This window comes from Anarhichas minor, unplaced genomic scaffold (assembly GCF_050575085.1).
Source record: "Anarhichas minor isolate MPS153535 unplaced genomic scaffold, ASM5057508v1 ptg000009l, whole genome shotgun sequence".
Taxonomy (NCBI): domain Eukaryota; kingdom Metazoa; phylum Chordata; class Actinopteri; order Perciformes; family Anarhichadidae; genus Anarhichas; species Anarhichas minor.
The window spans coordinates 1,776,105-1,792,146 of record NW_027466455.1 but is presented as its reverse complement, the minus strand read 5'-3'; the positions used below and the strand labels follow the sequence as shown (position 1 = coordinate 1,792,146).

The 16,042-nt window shown below is 44.5% G+C and overlaps 1 protein-coding gene across 1 annotated transcript in view; it reads right to left on the bottom strand.

Moving 5' to 3' along the window:
• fgf11a (fibroblast growth factor 11a) overlaps positions 1-15,559 on the bottom strand; it is a 64,310-nt gene extending 48,751 nt beyond the window's left edge. The window contains exon 1 of the mRNA XM_076086824.1: positions 15,367-15,559. Within this exon, the coding sequence (XP_075942939.1) occupies positions 15,367-15,559 (193 nt within the window). The remainder of the gene's footprint in view (positions 1-15,366) is intronic.
• Between the last annotated feature and the right edge of the window lie 483 nt (positions 15,560-16,042).

Below are 16,042 nucleotides of genomic sequence, written 5' to 3'. Positions count from 1 at the left end.
GAACAGCGATGACTAAGATATAAAAACATTTTTACTCCCAAGGTTATATTCAATGTATACGTCTATAAGTCATACATGGGGGGACAACTACATGCAAGGAAAAGAGACAGATTTAACTTAATACAGTCATGTTTTTGTGACCGGATCTGAGTCGTTCATTGGGCATCTAAATGTCTCTTTCCCCTGAAACCGATCCGACTCATTTAATATCGAGTATCTGCCAAAAAAGGAGTCCTGACATAATACTTATATTTCCCTAGATAATACAGCTGCACAGTGCGTATACTTCAAGTACATTAAAGTTTTAAAAATCAATCCGATGTTTATGCTTGGTCATTGCATGAAGGAAAACTTGCCTGCATCCAAGCTGCTCCTTCATGGTGTTTTTTACAAAATAACAAAGTACAAAATAAACTCTCAGAAATCTGTTTGGCCTCGAGGTCTCGAGGGAATTTCTTTCTTCTTTTAAAAGTGTTTGTAGTTTCGGTGAAGCCTTTGCCTGGTTTACCTGAACTGAAAATAAATGAGCACGTAAATAAGGTAAATAGCATAAATAAACCGTCTTATAATGCGTTTTATGGTGTGTGATGTTTCGTCATAGGCGGGGCTCAGACCCTGCTCTTACACACACACACGCACATCTCAGCTGAGTGGAGGAGAGAAGGACTGCGGAGAGTTGACGGCAGCTACACTCTTTGTGTTGCTTCGTGAGTAAAAACACCTGATGACAGCTGACGGAAAACACAGAATCATGGCTCAATAGCCGATACCGATCTTTGAGAACAGATTGGGACTGCAGGGTTATTGTGCTTTGTTGCTTTAGTTACCTGAAAGTTCTTTCCAACTTTCCACCCAAATCTGACTCTGAATTATAATTATTATTATTAACTATGAACTACGGTTTCTAATCGTATATGTTCCTGTAGAACCAGCAATAAAAATAAGTAAGTAAGGAATTATAGATTCAAGTCAATGCCTATGACCTCAAACACATCATAATTTGGAACAATTTCAAAGTTTCCAAACAGAAATGACTTTGATGCAAGAGAAATAATGATGAGGTAGAAAGTCTATAATGATCTAACTTCAGTCTGGGGGTCAATTTAAACCGAAAATGAAATTCAGAAATCCAGCAGGGATGATGATCATGTACAAATGTCAAAATATATAATTCCGAACAAACTTGAATCAGGGTTCACTGACTCATGTTGACATGGAGCATCCCACCGTGTAGGAGGTCTTCACCATAAGTGACCACTTGGTAGAAAGCTTCAGAAAAACCTATAAGTGAATCTTGAGTTCAGACTATTTTATCACAAATAAACAGGCTATTTATTTAGGCCTCATGTTGCATTTTCAAATCCTTTCATTAAAACACAGCTATATGTTGAGCTATTAATACATAATGCTTGTGTGTGTATGCGCCTGTGTGGGGATGCGGTAAGTGTGTGTGTGTGTGCGTGCATTGACTAATGCAGAGATACTGTCATTGAGGGTACAAGGGCATCGCTAAAAGCCCTCTTTATGCAAATGGAGCGGCGATGACAGTGAGTATGTGTCACAGGCAGGACATATCTCATAATGATAACTTATCTCAGCCAGCAGATACGCCTGATACGCAATATGAGAGAGACACACACACAGTGAGTGTGTCCTCCCCTCTCTGCTTCACACACATGCAGGCGCACAATTACACATGATCCCCCCCCCCCCCCCTCTCTCTGTTACTCATTAACAAATTTATTAATGGCCTCTTAATTATGTCTGCTTATCTTCTTCTAAAGCACCGGCACTGCCCCCAGACTCCAATTTCAGTTACGCTCACATGAAGTATGTACATATTTACATAAATCTCTTCTCACGCACTCTCTACACATAACTTAAGTGCATCTCCCACCCAGCGCTGGAATCTTCATTTCAAACACACACACACACACACACACTTACCAGTGTTTTTCAGACTAAATTATCTGATGAAGACCCCGATGAGAGTCATGAATTTACTTCTTTTTTTAGCTTCGTCTTTCCGAGGCCCATCTCTTCCCTCCCTCTCGCCTCCATCGCTCTTTACCGTGTCCCGGTATATGTTTTTTTTCAATTATCTTCCTCCCTCCATCTCTCCATTCCTTCCTTCTTCCTCTATCGGTCCATCTCTCCTCGCTGCTTGTGACCCCCTTTACCTCCCTGCGTGCTTCCACCCCTCACATACCTCCTCTCCTCTTTATCCCTCCATCTCTCTATCACACCATCTCTTCCTCGCCAATTTAGAGCTGCTTTTAGTTCCTGCCTCCTCTTCCCCTATCTGTCCATCTCTCTCTGGCTTTCCAAGATATATCGGTGCGCTCCCTCCTTCCTTCCTTACCTCCTTACCTCCCTTTATTCTCTATCCACCTGACTCATCAGCTCCTGCAGAGCTGTACCAGTCCTGATAGCCTTTTCTTTTTCAGTCAAATTGCATAAGGTAGTTCAAAACATCTGCTTTTTCCTCTACCATGAACATCTGTCTTAAAATGTAATTAGTTAATTAACCGACTGTATTAAGGTGTACTTTTATACACTATACACAGTTTAACATTCTCTTCACTGTATATCCACACAGGTAATAATCAGGGATACAGTACAAACATATGCACACACACACTGTTCACCCACTGAATAATCACAGCAGCTATGTGAACATATATGACCAAACTTTCTCAGGACAGTTTTGATAAGAATACACACTGTTGCTCTGGGTATGCTTTCAAGTCTCCGAAGCCAAAAAGAGACGTCCTGGTATCACAGCTGTCTAAAGTGAAAACCCCTTCAAAACTCTTTGGTTGAACAAGGCCTGACAAAAAGTCAATACCCTCACTCACACTTCAGAACAAGGGAATCCAGACACGGCGAGCTACAACCAAAATCATTTTTCCTCTGACCGATGAAATACTCCAGACTGTCCACTTCCTGCTCGTCGAAGTGATCCTAAAAAGTGGAGACACGTCACGTAATGTACGAAGATTAAAAACACTAGCATGATGTCTTTTCTTTCTCTTCCACAGACCCATCCCACTTAAATCTCTCTCCATCTATCCTCCTCCTTCCTCTTGGTTACCTCCAGCTAGAGGTCAGGCTTCAGTCTGTCCTTGTCTGCTCTAATCACACCATCTCCCAATTCACTTTCAGTCCCAGAGAGAGGGAGGGGGGGGGGATGCTTCACCTCAAAGCACACATTTATTTGTGTTGCTATTGTTCTCATGGATGCAGCAGGTAACTAGCTAGCCGTGTAGGAAGCTAGCTTTGTCCATTGTTTCTCTATTGCGTATGACTAAACATAGAGATTCTGCTGTGTTAAACCATTAATAGTGTTCGCTTATGTATGTATAGGTAAACCCACTATTATAATGTTGTAGTCTACAGAGCTTGGGATTTAAAGGGGAATTTAAGCTCATTTGCAGGTGCCTACTTATATTGTTGGTGTCTTCTAGAACCTTATTTTATGCTTTAACATTGAAAAACACTTTCTTTTACTCATACCGTCTGTCTGAATATACCTGTATTCACCCTCTGTCTGAAGCGGTCCGTTTTAGCGCCTGTCTCTTTAAGGCCCCCTCCCTAAAGAAAAGCCCAGTCTGCTCTGATTGGCTTGTGAAATAGGGTTCACCTTTGCAAAGGTAGTTCTGAAGCCCTGGACGGTATATGTCAATGAGCCTGCATGTGACAGAGGAAGGGGAGCCAAATCTGATTGGCTTGTTGAATCACATGTTTCTGATCTAGGCAGCTTAGAAAAAAAATCTCCCAAGTCCAATGTTTTGTGGCATTAGTATAAAACATTTTATTTTAGTTCCGCCTGAATAGAGTTGTTTCAGTTTGCTTATTTAAAGAAAACTGATTGCAAACCGCCAAAATACAAAAGAAATTGGACGAAGATTTAATTGGATGCAGGTGCAAATAATGAAAGCAATTTAAACGAATGGACGCAAGCAATTGCTTAAATAGATCTCTCTCTCTCTCTCTCTCTCTCTGTGTGTCGGTGCTGGGGTGCTAAGATGGCGTCCTGCCACAAAGTCTGTGTTCTCCGGAGCGAGCGGCTGAGGCTTTGGCAGAGTTTGGTCCATCCCGGGGCCGGCGGCTCACGGTGAGATCATGAGCCGTGAACGTACAAACCCGAATCACACCCTTTACAGTGACGGACCTGTCTAATTGTGATTCAGCTCTCTGAATCCAGCTTGTTCTCTGTCACATCCCATTCCAGCTACATCGTTAGCTGCCAACTTCCATGTTCTACCACGGACCCATGTTCCACATTCGACTTTGATACATATAGTTTTATGATGAGTGCTTTAGAGGAACATATATAAATGGTTTTCACTCAGATATGCTGCACTATACAAAGCCTGATGTACACAGTGCTGGAATGAGATCGTCTGCAATAAGACATACTGAAATGAAGAGCCTTGATTTAAGGGTGTGACATGAATGTGTGATGAAAACCGAGTGGAATTAGTTATAATGTCTGGTTTCATGATAAGGCTTTAAGGCTTCCACCTTCAATTCCACCTTCAATCCCAGCATCCCTTCGATACAACACACGAGACACACTGAACATGACGACATATGTTAATGTAACCATTAATGCCCGGGACATCAATTAAAGCAGAGAGCCGTACATGTTCCGTAGACTACATGTCATCAGTCTGATTCAATCGGTAGACGGCATCGTGGATTGGAACCGGTCTCGGGACCTTTGTGAATGTCAGCGCCCGGGCCGCCGCTCTATCCCATCACCTACCGCTTCAAAACGTCTAATAAAGCGGAGACGGTTTAAAAATAATGATGATAAATATCTGCGAATGGCTGTCCTTCATGGCCCTACGGCCTTAAGGGGCTTACGGCGACTAAACTTGCAAGGATGTCAAGCAGCGCTCCATCGCCTCTCTCTCTCTCTCTCTCCGCTGCTCTTTAGCTGCTGCGATTCACACATTCAGCAATGGAACCGTGATCTTCGGAGTTTGACATTAATGGATGAAAATTATTTTTACTGACTCCACCCGCCAACCCACAGGACTTTCATCTCGAGGATAAGCAGTGAACATGACTTCTATCAAGGGCTGTGCAGTAAGAGAAATACGTACAGGATAACTACCGATATTCAGTAAATATACACACACATGTGTATATTTACCACCAAAGATGAAAATCAACACAAAATGAATGTTCTTCGTGGTTCTACAAGTACATTTTCATTATAGCAAACCCCATATTGCTGTCATTTTTGCAGCAATAGCATTTCCATGGATATTAATTCTGTCATTTCCACCATAGGAAGACGAGAGATTCACAGAAAACGACACATGCACCTCACACACAGCCCGTCCATCTGCTTTTCTTAAGGGGTCTGAAAGTTTGTGGTCTCTTTGTACTGTGTTTTGCTTCTTTTTTCTACCTAGACTCGTTGCTTGACTTAATGAACGGCTGGGAGAGCTCCGTCTGTCTTTATCGCTCTCTCCCTCCCTTCTCTGCAGAGTCTAATTGCATGATGGATAATTTAATGGCAGGGGTAAAGCCCCAGACTTGGAGGAAAGTTCTCCTCTCATCTGCACGCAGAATCTCTTATGAGAGCACAGCGAACCGCTGGAGAGTACACGCACTGTGCAGATGTGTGCAGATGTGTGTAGCTGTGCGACCGTGCAGGGGGGACTGGGGAGGCTGCGCTCTGGCCTCGTCTCCAGCTTTACGTATTGATGGCACATTAAAGTGAAGGACGCGTCACGCACCTGTGCTTGTGTACCACGGGGGGGACCGACGACATACAGGTAGACAGGGTGCTGCATTCAGCAAGGTGCCCCACACACACACACACACACACACACACACACACACACACACACACACACAGACGTGTAAACAGTCTGACTTGTATATTGTGTTTTTTCAAAGGGAACCAACAGATGCCAAATCCTTACACAAAGAACACATATCATCCACACATGTGCTTTAGAGAGCACACACGATGCCTGCAGGGGGGTTGATGCAGTATAGATCAGAGCTGTGTGTGCACCGTGTCCCCTTTTATTACCCATGTTTGTGTGTGTGTGTGTGTGTGTGTGTGTGTGTGTGTGTGTGTGTGTGTGTCACAGTGAGCAACTGCAAATGTAAAGTGCTTGCCTGTCTGTGTGATTTGCCACCGCCGCTACCAGAGACGTATACGGCGTCTCTACATCAGTCCTCCACATTCCAAATATGATAACTTCTGTTCGTTGGTTGCAAAATGTCAAGATGGCGACGAACTCGATGCTTCATTGCAGCAGTCCACAAACCAATGGGTGACGTCACGCAGATTTTTATACACAGCCTATAAGTCCTGCACCTCTATGGAAACAGCAGAACCATGGCTAGAAGTAGAGACAAATGTCTTTTGTGCAGGATAACAATGTCATGAATCATAAAAAAGAAAAAAACACGTTGAATTTCTTTGATAATTTCTTTTTCCAAAAATTGGCAATCAATGGAATCTATCAATACAAGTTTTCAAGTTGCCACAAGTGTAACTAAAGTTGGATACAAATGGAGGCTCTCCTCTCCTCAACGCACCGTGTTCAGCAACCTGCACTTCAGTCGAAGTTTCACAGAATTTTTGTCACGTGACCGTCGGTCTCAGTCGAGTCAATCACAGCTTCCAGTTACACTGAGGAGTGCAGAACTTAATGTTTCTTACAGGAACCGGTTAAAGCAAAAGGTTTAGTTGGGGCGAGATTTTAATGAGACTAAAATGTTTTCGATGAAATGTCACAATTTTAGGCTTCGCTGTGATTGCTTTTTTTTTAAAGAAGCATTTGTCACACATAATGTGTTCAAGGACCATCGGAAAGATGAAAATCTGATGACGTTTTTTACAGCTTCTGGCTTGGATAAGTGGTGTACTTTCGGACATGCTTTTCCATCTTGGGATCTGAGACAAGGGAACCGGAAGTGAAAGAATGCCGACTCATTCCCAGGTTCTAGAACTGCTTCCTGCAGCCCTCTCTAGAAGTACCGGAGACATTGCGTTCACCAGAATGGGACTAACGCGAGGTCGCAGTGAGCTTAACTTTGACTAAAAAATCTAAACGGTTCATCTCCCAGTAGCTCTGGATAATCCACAGACCTCACTGGAAACTTTTTATACATTTTGGAAGAAAATAGTCCCACTGTAGCTAAATAATTCTACTGAACACTTTCAGTCATATAACTGCTTTACTTTATCTTGTCCATCACCTCTAAATTAGAAAAATAATATTAACTCAATGGCAATTCAGAGTGCAGCCTCAGCTGTGCTGCTGTTAGCTGATCTGTTGGTCCACAGCACCTGTCAGTAAATCCTACACCACCCTTGGGTGCCACAGACTCTGTGATCAAAGTAAATGAACACATAATCAGATACAGACGCAAGCAGTAAAGGATGCACACATGGGCTTTTCCCGCAAGGCCGATTTATTCTCAAAGATGTGTGTGTGAGTGTGAGTGTGAGTGTGTGAGGTGAACACATACGCGGAGAAAGAGAGCGTCGTGGATTAAAATGACACATGATTTATTGAGCTTTCTTTGAGACAATGTCACGTCGGTCAGGGACACTGTGTTTGAGCTGAGAGAGAGATCAGACTCCCCACGCATGACCAGTGTGTGTGTGTGTGTGTGTGTGTGTGTGTGTGTGTATTTTTTTTTGTGTGTGTGTGGCTCTCCCTGTGCCTTTCTAGCCTGAAGGCTTTCATGCCGTTTCCCTTACTGTTGTGTGTCTGTTTATGTGTGTGTGTGTGTGTGTGTGTGTGTCCTGGATCCCTAAACTGCCATCTCCATGTGACACATGTTGGCTCTGCACACAAACCATGCGGCAAATTGATTGCATACAAAAATGCTAATGCTGGCTTTACTGTCCTCAGCATGTTAATTTTTCGATTTAACTACGGGCATTGATTAAAAGGGACAGCGCGCTGTTTCTGTGGGTGTCTTGACATTGAGGAAAGCAAGGTTGTGTTGGTGGTGGGAGGGATGCGCGAGATGCTGACTCGACGCTTGCCGGTCATTTGTTACTTGGGCTCTCAAGACGGTGAATCCCAGCGGAGTGGAAATTGTTTGATGCAAAATAAGATGTTGAGCGCTGCTGTAGATAAATGCGAGCATATTTGCATGCATGCAGACATGCATCACTGTGTGTGTGTGTGTGTGTGTGTGTGTGTGCGTCTCAGGTGGAGGTCATTTGAAGAGCAGAGTATCCAGATCTTAAACCCTTCGGCATCCTTGCCCTGCTCCCTTTACATGTTGGTGCCGTGCCGTGCCAAGAATGTGCCACGCTGAGTACAAGCAGCTCACCTCATTCCTACCAGGGCACACTGCAGCCTTTTTTTAAACCCAACATGTCCTCACCAGCACTCACACACACGCAAACTGTTATGCCACACTGAAATACAACAAGTAACACACCCATATGCACATGCGCCAGAAATATTCTATTTTGTCTGATAATGATGATTGATGCCCATCCCAAAAACAAAAACGCTCCGCATCAGAAACAAACGGTGGTCCGCTCCATAAATCAATTGGTTGGGAGGGGCGGCACTGAAAGCCCACATTGATCATCACACAGGGCCAAATGTCAGCATCTCCAAATCATTTATTGCGGGCACCGTTTCATACACAACACCTGCCACACTGGCAGAGACGGAGGGCGGAGCCCGTTACTAAACAACGGAGGCCGACGGCTGCGCTCTTTAAAGCATGTGGCGACATGTCCTGTTTGGTGATCGATTGTTGTCTGTAGCTAATGAGCTAAAGATGTAAGAGCCTGCACTATTTAAAATATTAAGGAAGTATCTTGGGACTACAGGATGATTTACGTTGGGATATTGTCTAATATTGCCTCCTAAACACTCATGTTGTGTGATCAGCCTGCTGTTTGTCATCTGTGGATGTTACAGCAGTAAAGGGGCAGTGCAGGGTTCAGAGCAGAGGTGTTACATGATACAATGGGGGACATCTTTATAGACCTCCACAGTGAGAATATGGTCAAAATCCTTTCATGAGCATCCTCTCAGAAACAACGATGTAATGAAGCAATTTAAAATGCCCACTGGCTTGTAGCAGGTTAGTGACTTTGTTTTACTGTACAGCTGTTCACTTCTGCATCTTCACTGCTCTGTTTCAAGGGATCTTTAACACTTTGAACTGATTCTGTTTGTTTTCACTCTAAATATCTACAGGATTATGGTACAATTACTACTTTATTCCTTAGATAGCAATTGGTTTGTAAGTACTAAATATGCTTGATTATGAATGGATAGAGGGGAGTATCAGTGTTCTGAGGATATGAAAGCCGCATCAATGAGGCATTAAAAAATGCTTTAATAGTACACAATGTCAGTTTTAATCGATTTAATGGATCAGTTGTATTTGTATACTCATTTGTATTTATCAGCAGGGTTCTCATCATGCGATCAAGAGATGTAAATAGGAACATTTCAGCAAATTGTTTTGGCCGGAAGTTAAAAAAAAAAAAAAAAAAAAAAGATACAAATCTGCACGATGGAGAGTCATGCTGTCTTCTGCTGTGCAGACGGCCACAGCTAGCTAGAGCCTCAAATCACAGTCTGTCATCTAGAAAGGCTTTGCAGGCCCATAAGTCTGCAAAGAAAACAGGACGGTTGCTCTCATAGAATTGCCGTTGCATAGAAGTACTCGTTCAGGTTAGTGTATGAAGCGCGTGCATTTCTTATTTGCCTTTTACAGAAAACTGCTGAAAAAAAGAAAAAAAAGGCAGCGTGATTTTGTGCAAATCTACTACTAACAGAAAGCAAAATAAAATAAAAATATGGAACTGCAGATGAATTTAAGATGCAGCCAATATGGTTTGTCTGTTCTGCTGAGGACTTCAGTTTAACTTCTATCCAGGCACAGACTGAGAACAACAGTCACAACATTTAAAGTACTACTTGAGTAAAAGAGTGTAGAATAGATAGATGGACAGCAGCCCTGTGGACAAACAGACTGGACAAACCTGCTCAAAGTGCATCCGACCATCTGACGACCAGATCATTGATCGCTCAGGCAATTAATCAGGCGTCACCGGTCCCCTCAAACCGAGCGTCAACCGACGATCAATCTGGCAGACGTTCAGCCCCATCCAGACCCCTCAGGTAAAATCTGTAGCAGCCGTCAGTATGTTGGTGTATTAATAATACAGCAATTTGGAAAATAACCTACACCCTTGATACCTCCATAGCAAAACGAAGCTGCATCACGTATACACCGAGAGGGAAGGAGCACAACAGCAAACAAACTCCATAAATTAAGACGTGAGTCACGCTTGCTGCTGATCCATTCACAATAGAACCAGGGTTACGTAACATGGCGGCACAATACCTACAGTATCTCTGCCATTGTAGCATCCAGTGACTAACTGACTGGCCCGAAGACAACATGATTAGACACAGTGGGGAAATACGGCGGGTGAAGAGAGAGACAGGCACGCACTGAGGGAGAGACGGTTAGAAGCAAGCCGGATGTCCTTGAGAAGATAAGTGAGTGGTGTGGGGGGGGGTGATCGAGGCTGTGGAGGAGAAGAAAAGCCGGTTGGAGGATGGAATGAGAGGAAGCTGATAAAAGGGAGAGATGTGAACAGAGGGAGAGAAAGAGGGAGCTCTCTGGCGTAGCTTGTCCGGAGTGTCCGGTCTACGAGGCCCCATTCAATGTGTGCTCTCCAAACGCAGCCGCACACTATTGATAAATCAGTGTGTTAATGAGAGGAGCTGATGTGGCCACAATCGTAGGGTCTGGCTGAGGTGTGTGTCGAACACTGTCATTTGTGGTTTGTCTCTGACCCAAAAGTGCACGCATTTTCCCGCTCTCCCGCACACACACACACACACACACACACACACACACACACACACACACACACAAACCAATTTGCAGTGGCTGGATGAACACTTGGCCCCGTGCTGCAGTTACAACTCCAAGTGTTATTCTACCCTGTTAACAGAAGAGGAGGGCTTCCACAGTCAGCTCCAGCAGGCAGTCAGAGGACAGCAAGAGCTATTTTGGTTTTCTCTTTGATATCAAATAGGCGGCTTAACATGGTCATTAGATCATATCGGCCCCGAACACGCACGCTCATCGCACACAAACGCACACATGCGCAAAGCCGCGGCAAAATGATCTCTCTCCCACACTCACTACTTACATTATCAAGTCTTATCTTTTGTTGGTGTTTGTGTTGATTTATTAGTTTGTCTGACTGTGTGTGGGCGCGTTTTTATGTTGATGCAAGTGTGTGTAATTATAGATACTTGTGTATATCTGCACTTGAAAATGCTGGTGTCTACTAAGGCTGGCTCTTGAGTGTGTGTGTGTGTGTGTGTGTGTGTGTGTGTGTGTGTGTGTGTGTGTGTGTGTGTGTGTGTGTGCAGGGCAAGCTGACCTTGTTATAAGCTGAGTGGGCTGTAGTGCTGGGGCATCATTAGTATGGGTTAGGTGAGGGTTAGAGGGTGTGTATGTGTGTAGAGGTGAGGGGGTGACAGAGTGGGGAGAGATGGGGGACGACAGTATAAGAGAAGAGGTAAGAGGAGGAAGGTGGGGGGGATGGGGGGGTTAGGGTTAGGCCAGGACACACAAACAAAACGTCACTCCTCACCATCCGTCACTTAGAAGAAGGTAGCACATGTTTCATGACACACACACACACACACACGCACACACGGTATTCGATCTTAAGTACAACTCCTCCTCTCCTACAATATCCTCAGATGGCGTTCTGCAGCACAAAGGGAACGGAACCTGAACTATCCGGTCAAAATGCAGTGATGCACAAGAAGACTGTGTTCGATGCATGACAACATTGACACCACACAGCAACGCTGAATGTTTCAGGTGCCATTAGTCCAACTGTGGATAGTGTCACAACATGCTGGACTTCATATATGGGACCCCATAGAAACAACAATGAGGTGAAGTATGTGGGGAAAAACCTGACACTTCAGTATTTCATCTTATAGTTACAGTAATATTACTTCCATTAAAATGTTGTATAAATAATTCTAAAATCAAGCAAATTGAAATTTGAATCAGCATATTTTTTTCCATCAACTTTTTGTTTCAGCAAACAACCACAATGGAAAAAACAATAAAGCCACAGGACAGGTTAGGTTACAGCTGGTACATGTCTGATGTTACACCATCGGGCCTCTGGTGACACTTTGCACACTACTGCAACCCGGCGGTGACACTTGTGTGTTCTCTGCCTGCCCAGTAAACAAACACTGACTTGGGCGGGACGGCATAGGTTGTCGGTGATGTCATTTGACACCCAAGCTAGATGCAAACATGATAATGATTGTTAATGGCTGCATCCGTAAGTTATAAGACTGTACAAGTACTAATGCTGTAATATGTCACACTCTTATCAGTTGTCTGAAGTGAATCCTGGGTGGAATTCATCTAAAAGCCTGAGGTACTTGTTAGAAATTTATCGGCCCTTTATTTTCAAGTGTGTGCATATGAGAAATGAAAATGGTGATTCTCTGCTTGATAAAAGTCCAGAGAAACCAAATGAAGCCAATGTGACAATGGAAGCCATCAGAAAACAATGGGAACCAACCAAAATCCAAGACAATGCAAGAGACTATAAGCAACAGGAAGCAGAATAAGCCAATAGCAGCCAAAGGATGCCAGTAGAAACAATAGAAGCCAGTTGGAGGCAAAGTGATGCTCTGAAGCGCTGCCAGCGTGAGGAAGAGGAGGAGGAAGAGGGGGAGGAGGAGGCTACAGCTCAGGAATATTCCAGTCGTTTATTCCTGGCCAGGGGTCAACTGTGGCCTCGGGCTGAAGCTCAGAGAAGGAGGGAGAAACTCACACATGATGAGAATACACACTCACATAGAGCAGCCACACACACACACACACACGGCCCGGGGTTAGGGCTGTCGCAATAACTTCAATATTGCAATAACGTGCTATTGACGAGCTAACTGCAGGCAGCCGCCACAACAGCTATGTTTGGGTTTTTTCTTTTTTTGAATTCTTTGCTAAGTGAGCGCAGCATGTTTACACAATGCTAAACACCAGCAGCGCCACGAGGCGTCGAGCACTTCACATTTGGTCTTTTTCTTCTCATCTCCGTGAGCTGATAAAAGTTAAACTTTGGGTAAAACGCTGCTCTCTATCACTGTCGCTTTTTTCCCCCAGCCGTCCAATCACAATGGAGGAGGGGCGGGACAAATACCACAGAGACCAACCCCCACGTCCTACGAGTGCTGGACAACAAGTACAAGGGAGGAGAAATGAACACACACAGACCAGCGGATCTCTTGTGTACCTTGTGCCGACATTTTTACTTCTGCGGATATCATAGTAACCACACACTCTGCATTTAACAATAAACAAGTATTAGTTTTAAAACTGTCATGTTTGTCAAAAGCATCAATACACCTAATAACAGCCCAACAACAAAGCCTATTGATAAAGCACTAAAATCAGGGCAAATTAAGTCATTTGCAAAAAGGCAATAATACTGCATATCGCACTGTTGAGCCAATCATTATCACCACAGGACAATTCCTCCACCGTGACGGCCCTACTAGGGGCAGTTTCCTCCCTATGCTGACCACACACACACACACACACACACACACACACACGTAGAGAATGATGATGACACACACTGCCACACATGGTACTTATCACGGACCACTGTAAATCACGACCTGAAATGGTGAAGCTGGTAATGCGTCTCGAACCACAGTACCCACGATTACCATAATAAATCCATCAGAGTGTGAGAAGCACTGGAACCATTTGGGAAAGAAATGGTTTCCAACAATGGGCTTGGCGCACGTGTGGCCTTTTCCCAAAGAGCTGGCAATGCCACGACCTGTCCAACGTACTTTACTACCGTAATTACAATATCGAGAGCAGCCGCCTCTATGGCAGATGTTACTTCCCACGCTAGAGGTTCCCCACGTAATTACCATGATGAACTTGGCACACCGAGGTAATAAATATCACAGAACACACGAGCACACTTGCACGGGGCGGACAAGGACACGGACACACACACACACACACACACACACACACACACACAGCGCATGGAAGTGAAGGGAGGTAGGTGTGGGGAAAAGGAAAACATGCAGACTGCTGAGGCGAGGGGAAGCTCATTGAGGGAACGCTCAAATGAAGATACACACACGTATAGAGGGATAAGAGATCTTTGTCAAATATAGTACAGTGTTTACCAAACAATTAGAAGGTAGACAGCGGAACAAACTGATAGATTTTTTCAATTAAAAAAAAGACTAAAAAACTATTCATAACTTCCTGAAATCAAATCAAAGACAATACACCTTCCTCTGAAAAGCCAACTACTCACTTTTTACTATTCAATCATTTACTCCATTGAGCATTTGATATCAGACAAATGCTCAAAGTATATTATAGTATTATTAATATTAAATCAAACCTCGGCACAGAAGTGGTCTGACCTACAAAAGTACAATTTGTTCGTGGACGGTCCACTCGTGTGAGTGTGTGATTGTACTGTTCAGCCCTGCCTTCTTATCTACATTTAGAAATGTATTTCCACATAGATCCACATTTCCCCCAGATGACGGAACCTCTGAAAAGGCATCGACATTTTGCCAGCATTGTTTTTCCATTCATCTACGGCTCGTCATGTCAATAACCGTCACCATACGTAGCACAGGCACACTCATCGCACTAACACAGTGTCAGTGTCTCATTTAGCTTCAATGAATAATTTTGCAATTACATTTAACATGCAAACACCCAAGACAAATTAGGCCGCACTGTGTTTCACTTGCCTTGAGGGAAGCACAAAGAGAGTAATGGCCGGCAGAATTGTAAATGAGGCGCCTCTTGACATTTTTACATGACAGTAAATCACCGTATGTAGGAGCTGGCTCGCTAGCTTGTGCTTGCAGATTACCAGCGTGTGATGGGATGTGTTGACATGCGCCTCAACAGAGTCATAACAACAGTCACATCACAGGGCTAGGTTGTGCCTCTGGTCAGTGGTGCAAATCTGTGTGTATTAAGCCGGATTTGACTCTGTCCATTTCCTGTCCAACCCGACGTACATGACATGTTGTGTACAGCTACCAGGAAGATGTGCTGGGATGTTTCCCAGATTCTGATTAAGTCCTGCACTAGAAATTACAGGCTGGGGATGTTCTCTATTGAGGCTTTACAGTTGAGGATTAATCCGTAGTCTGGCAAGTCAACCATCAAAATCCAGTTACCCAGTACAGGCAGAATATGGAGCAAAGATGAGCGAGGTGTAGGAAATAGGAATAGACTGTAAAACAGGAGAGTTTGATAGGAAGGCCGGAGGGAACTCACCTGGTCTTTTTTCCAATTTTCTCCCTCGACTGCCACATAGTCGAACCTTCGATATTAATATGAGGATTTGCTTCTGGCAGAGCGACTTGTTGCTCTTTGGGCAGGGCTTGCGCTTGCTGGCGATCTGCCTGTTTGCCTGGGGGTCCTTGACCTCCCTGCGCTGGCGAATAAGGGAGCTGGCGAGAGCGGCCATCTTCCCAGCGCTGACCCTGCCGGCGCCTCACCAGCCTCTGGCGGCTCGGCGGCGCCCAGGTGTCGGGGGGTACCGTGGGCCACCCCCCTGCCCGCTCACCCAGGGCGACGGAGCACCGCGGATGGAGGGGTGCAGAGTGGAGGAGGGGGCTTCTGAGGATGGACTGAAGCAGCTGGGAGAAGGGCAGAAAAAGAGATGGAGGAAATAAGGGTGGATCCCTCAAAGGCCCACCCAAAACAGAAAAGTGGGGCTCGTTGAGGTTCGGATCGAAGAGCGTTTGCCTTGTCCTTCCAGTTGTATGTTCTCTGGTAGCGAGTGAGGTTCAGGTGAAGTCTTCATACGTCACTGTTCCTCTATCGGGACAAGTCATGTTGTTATCCACCCAAAAACCAGTGCACTGTAGCCCAGCAATGCGCCCTGGTGCCTCTGTCCCAATCTGAGTGTACCCTTACCCTCCTCCTAGAGCTCCAATTAAGTTTGACT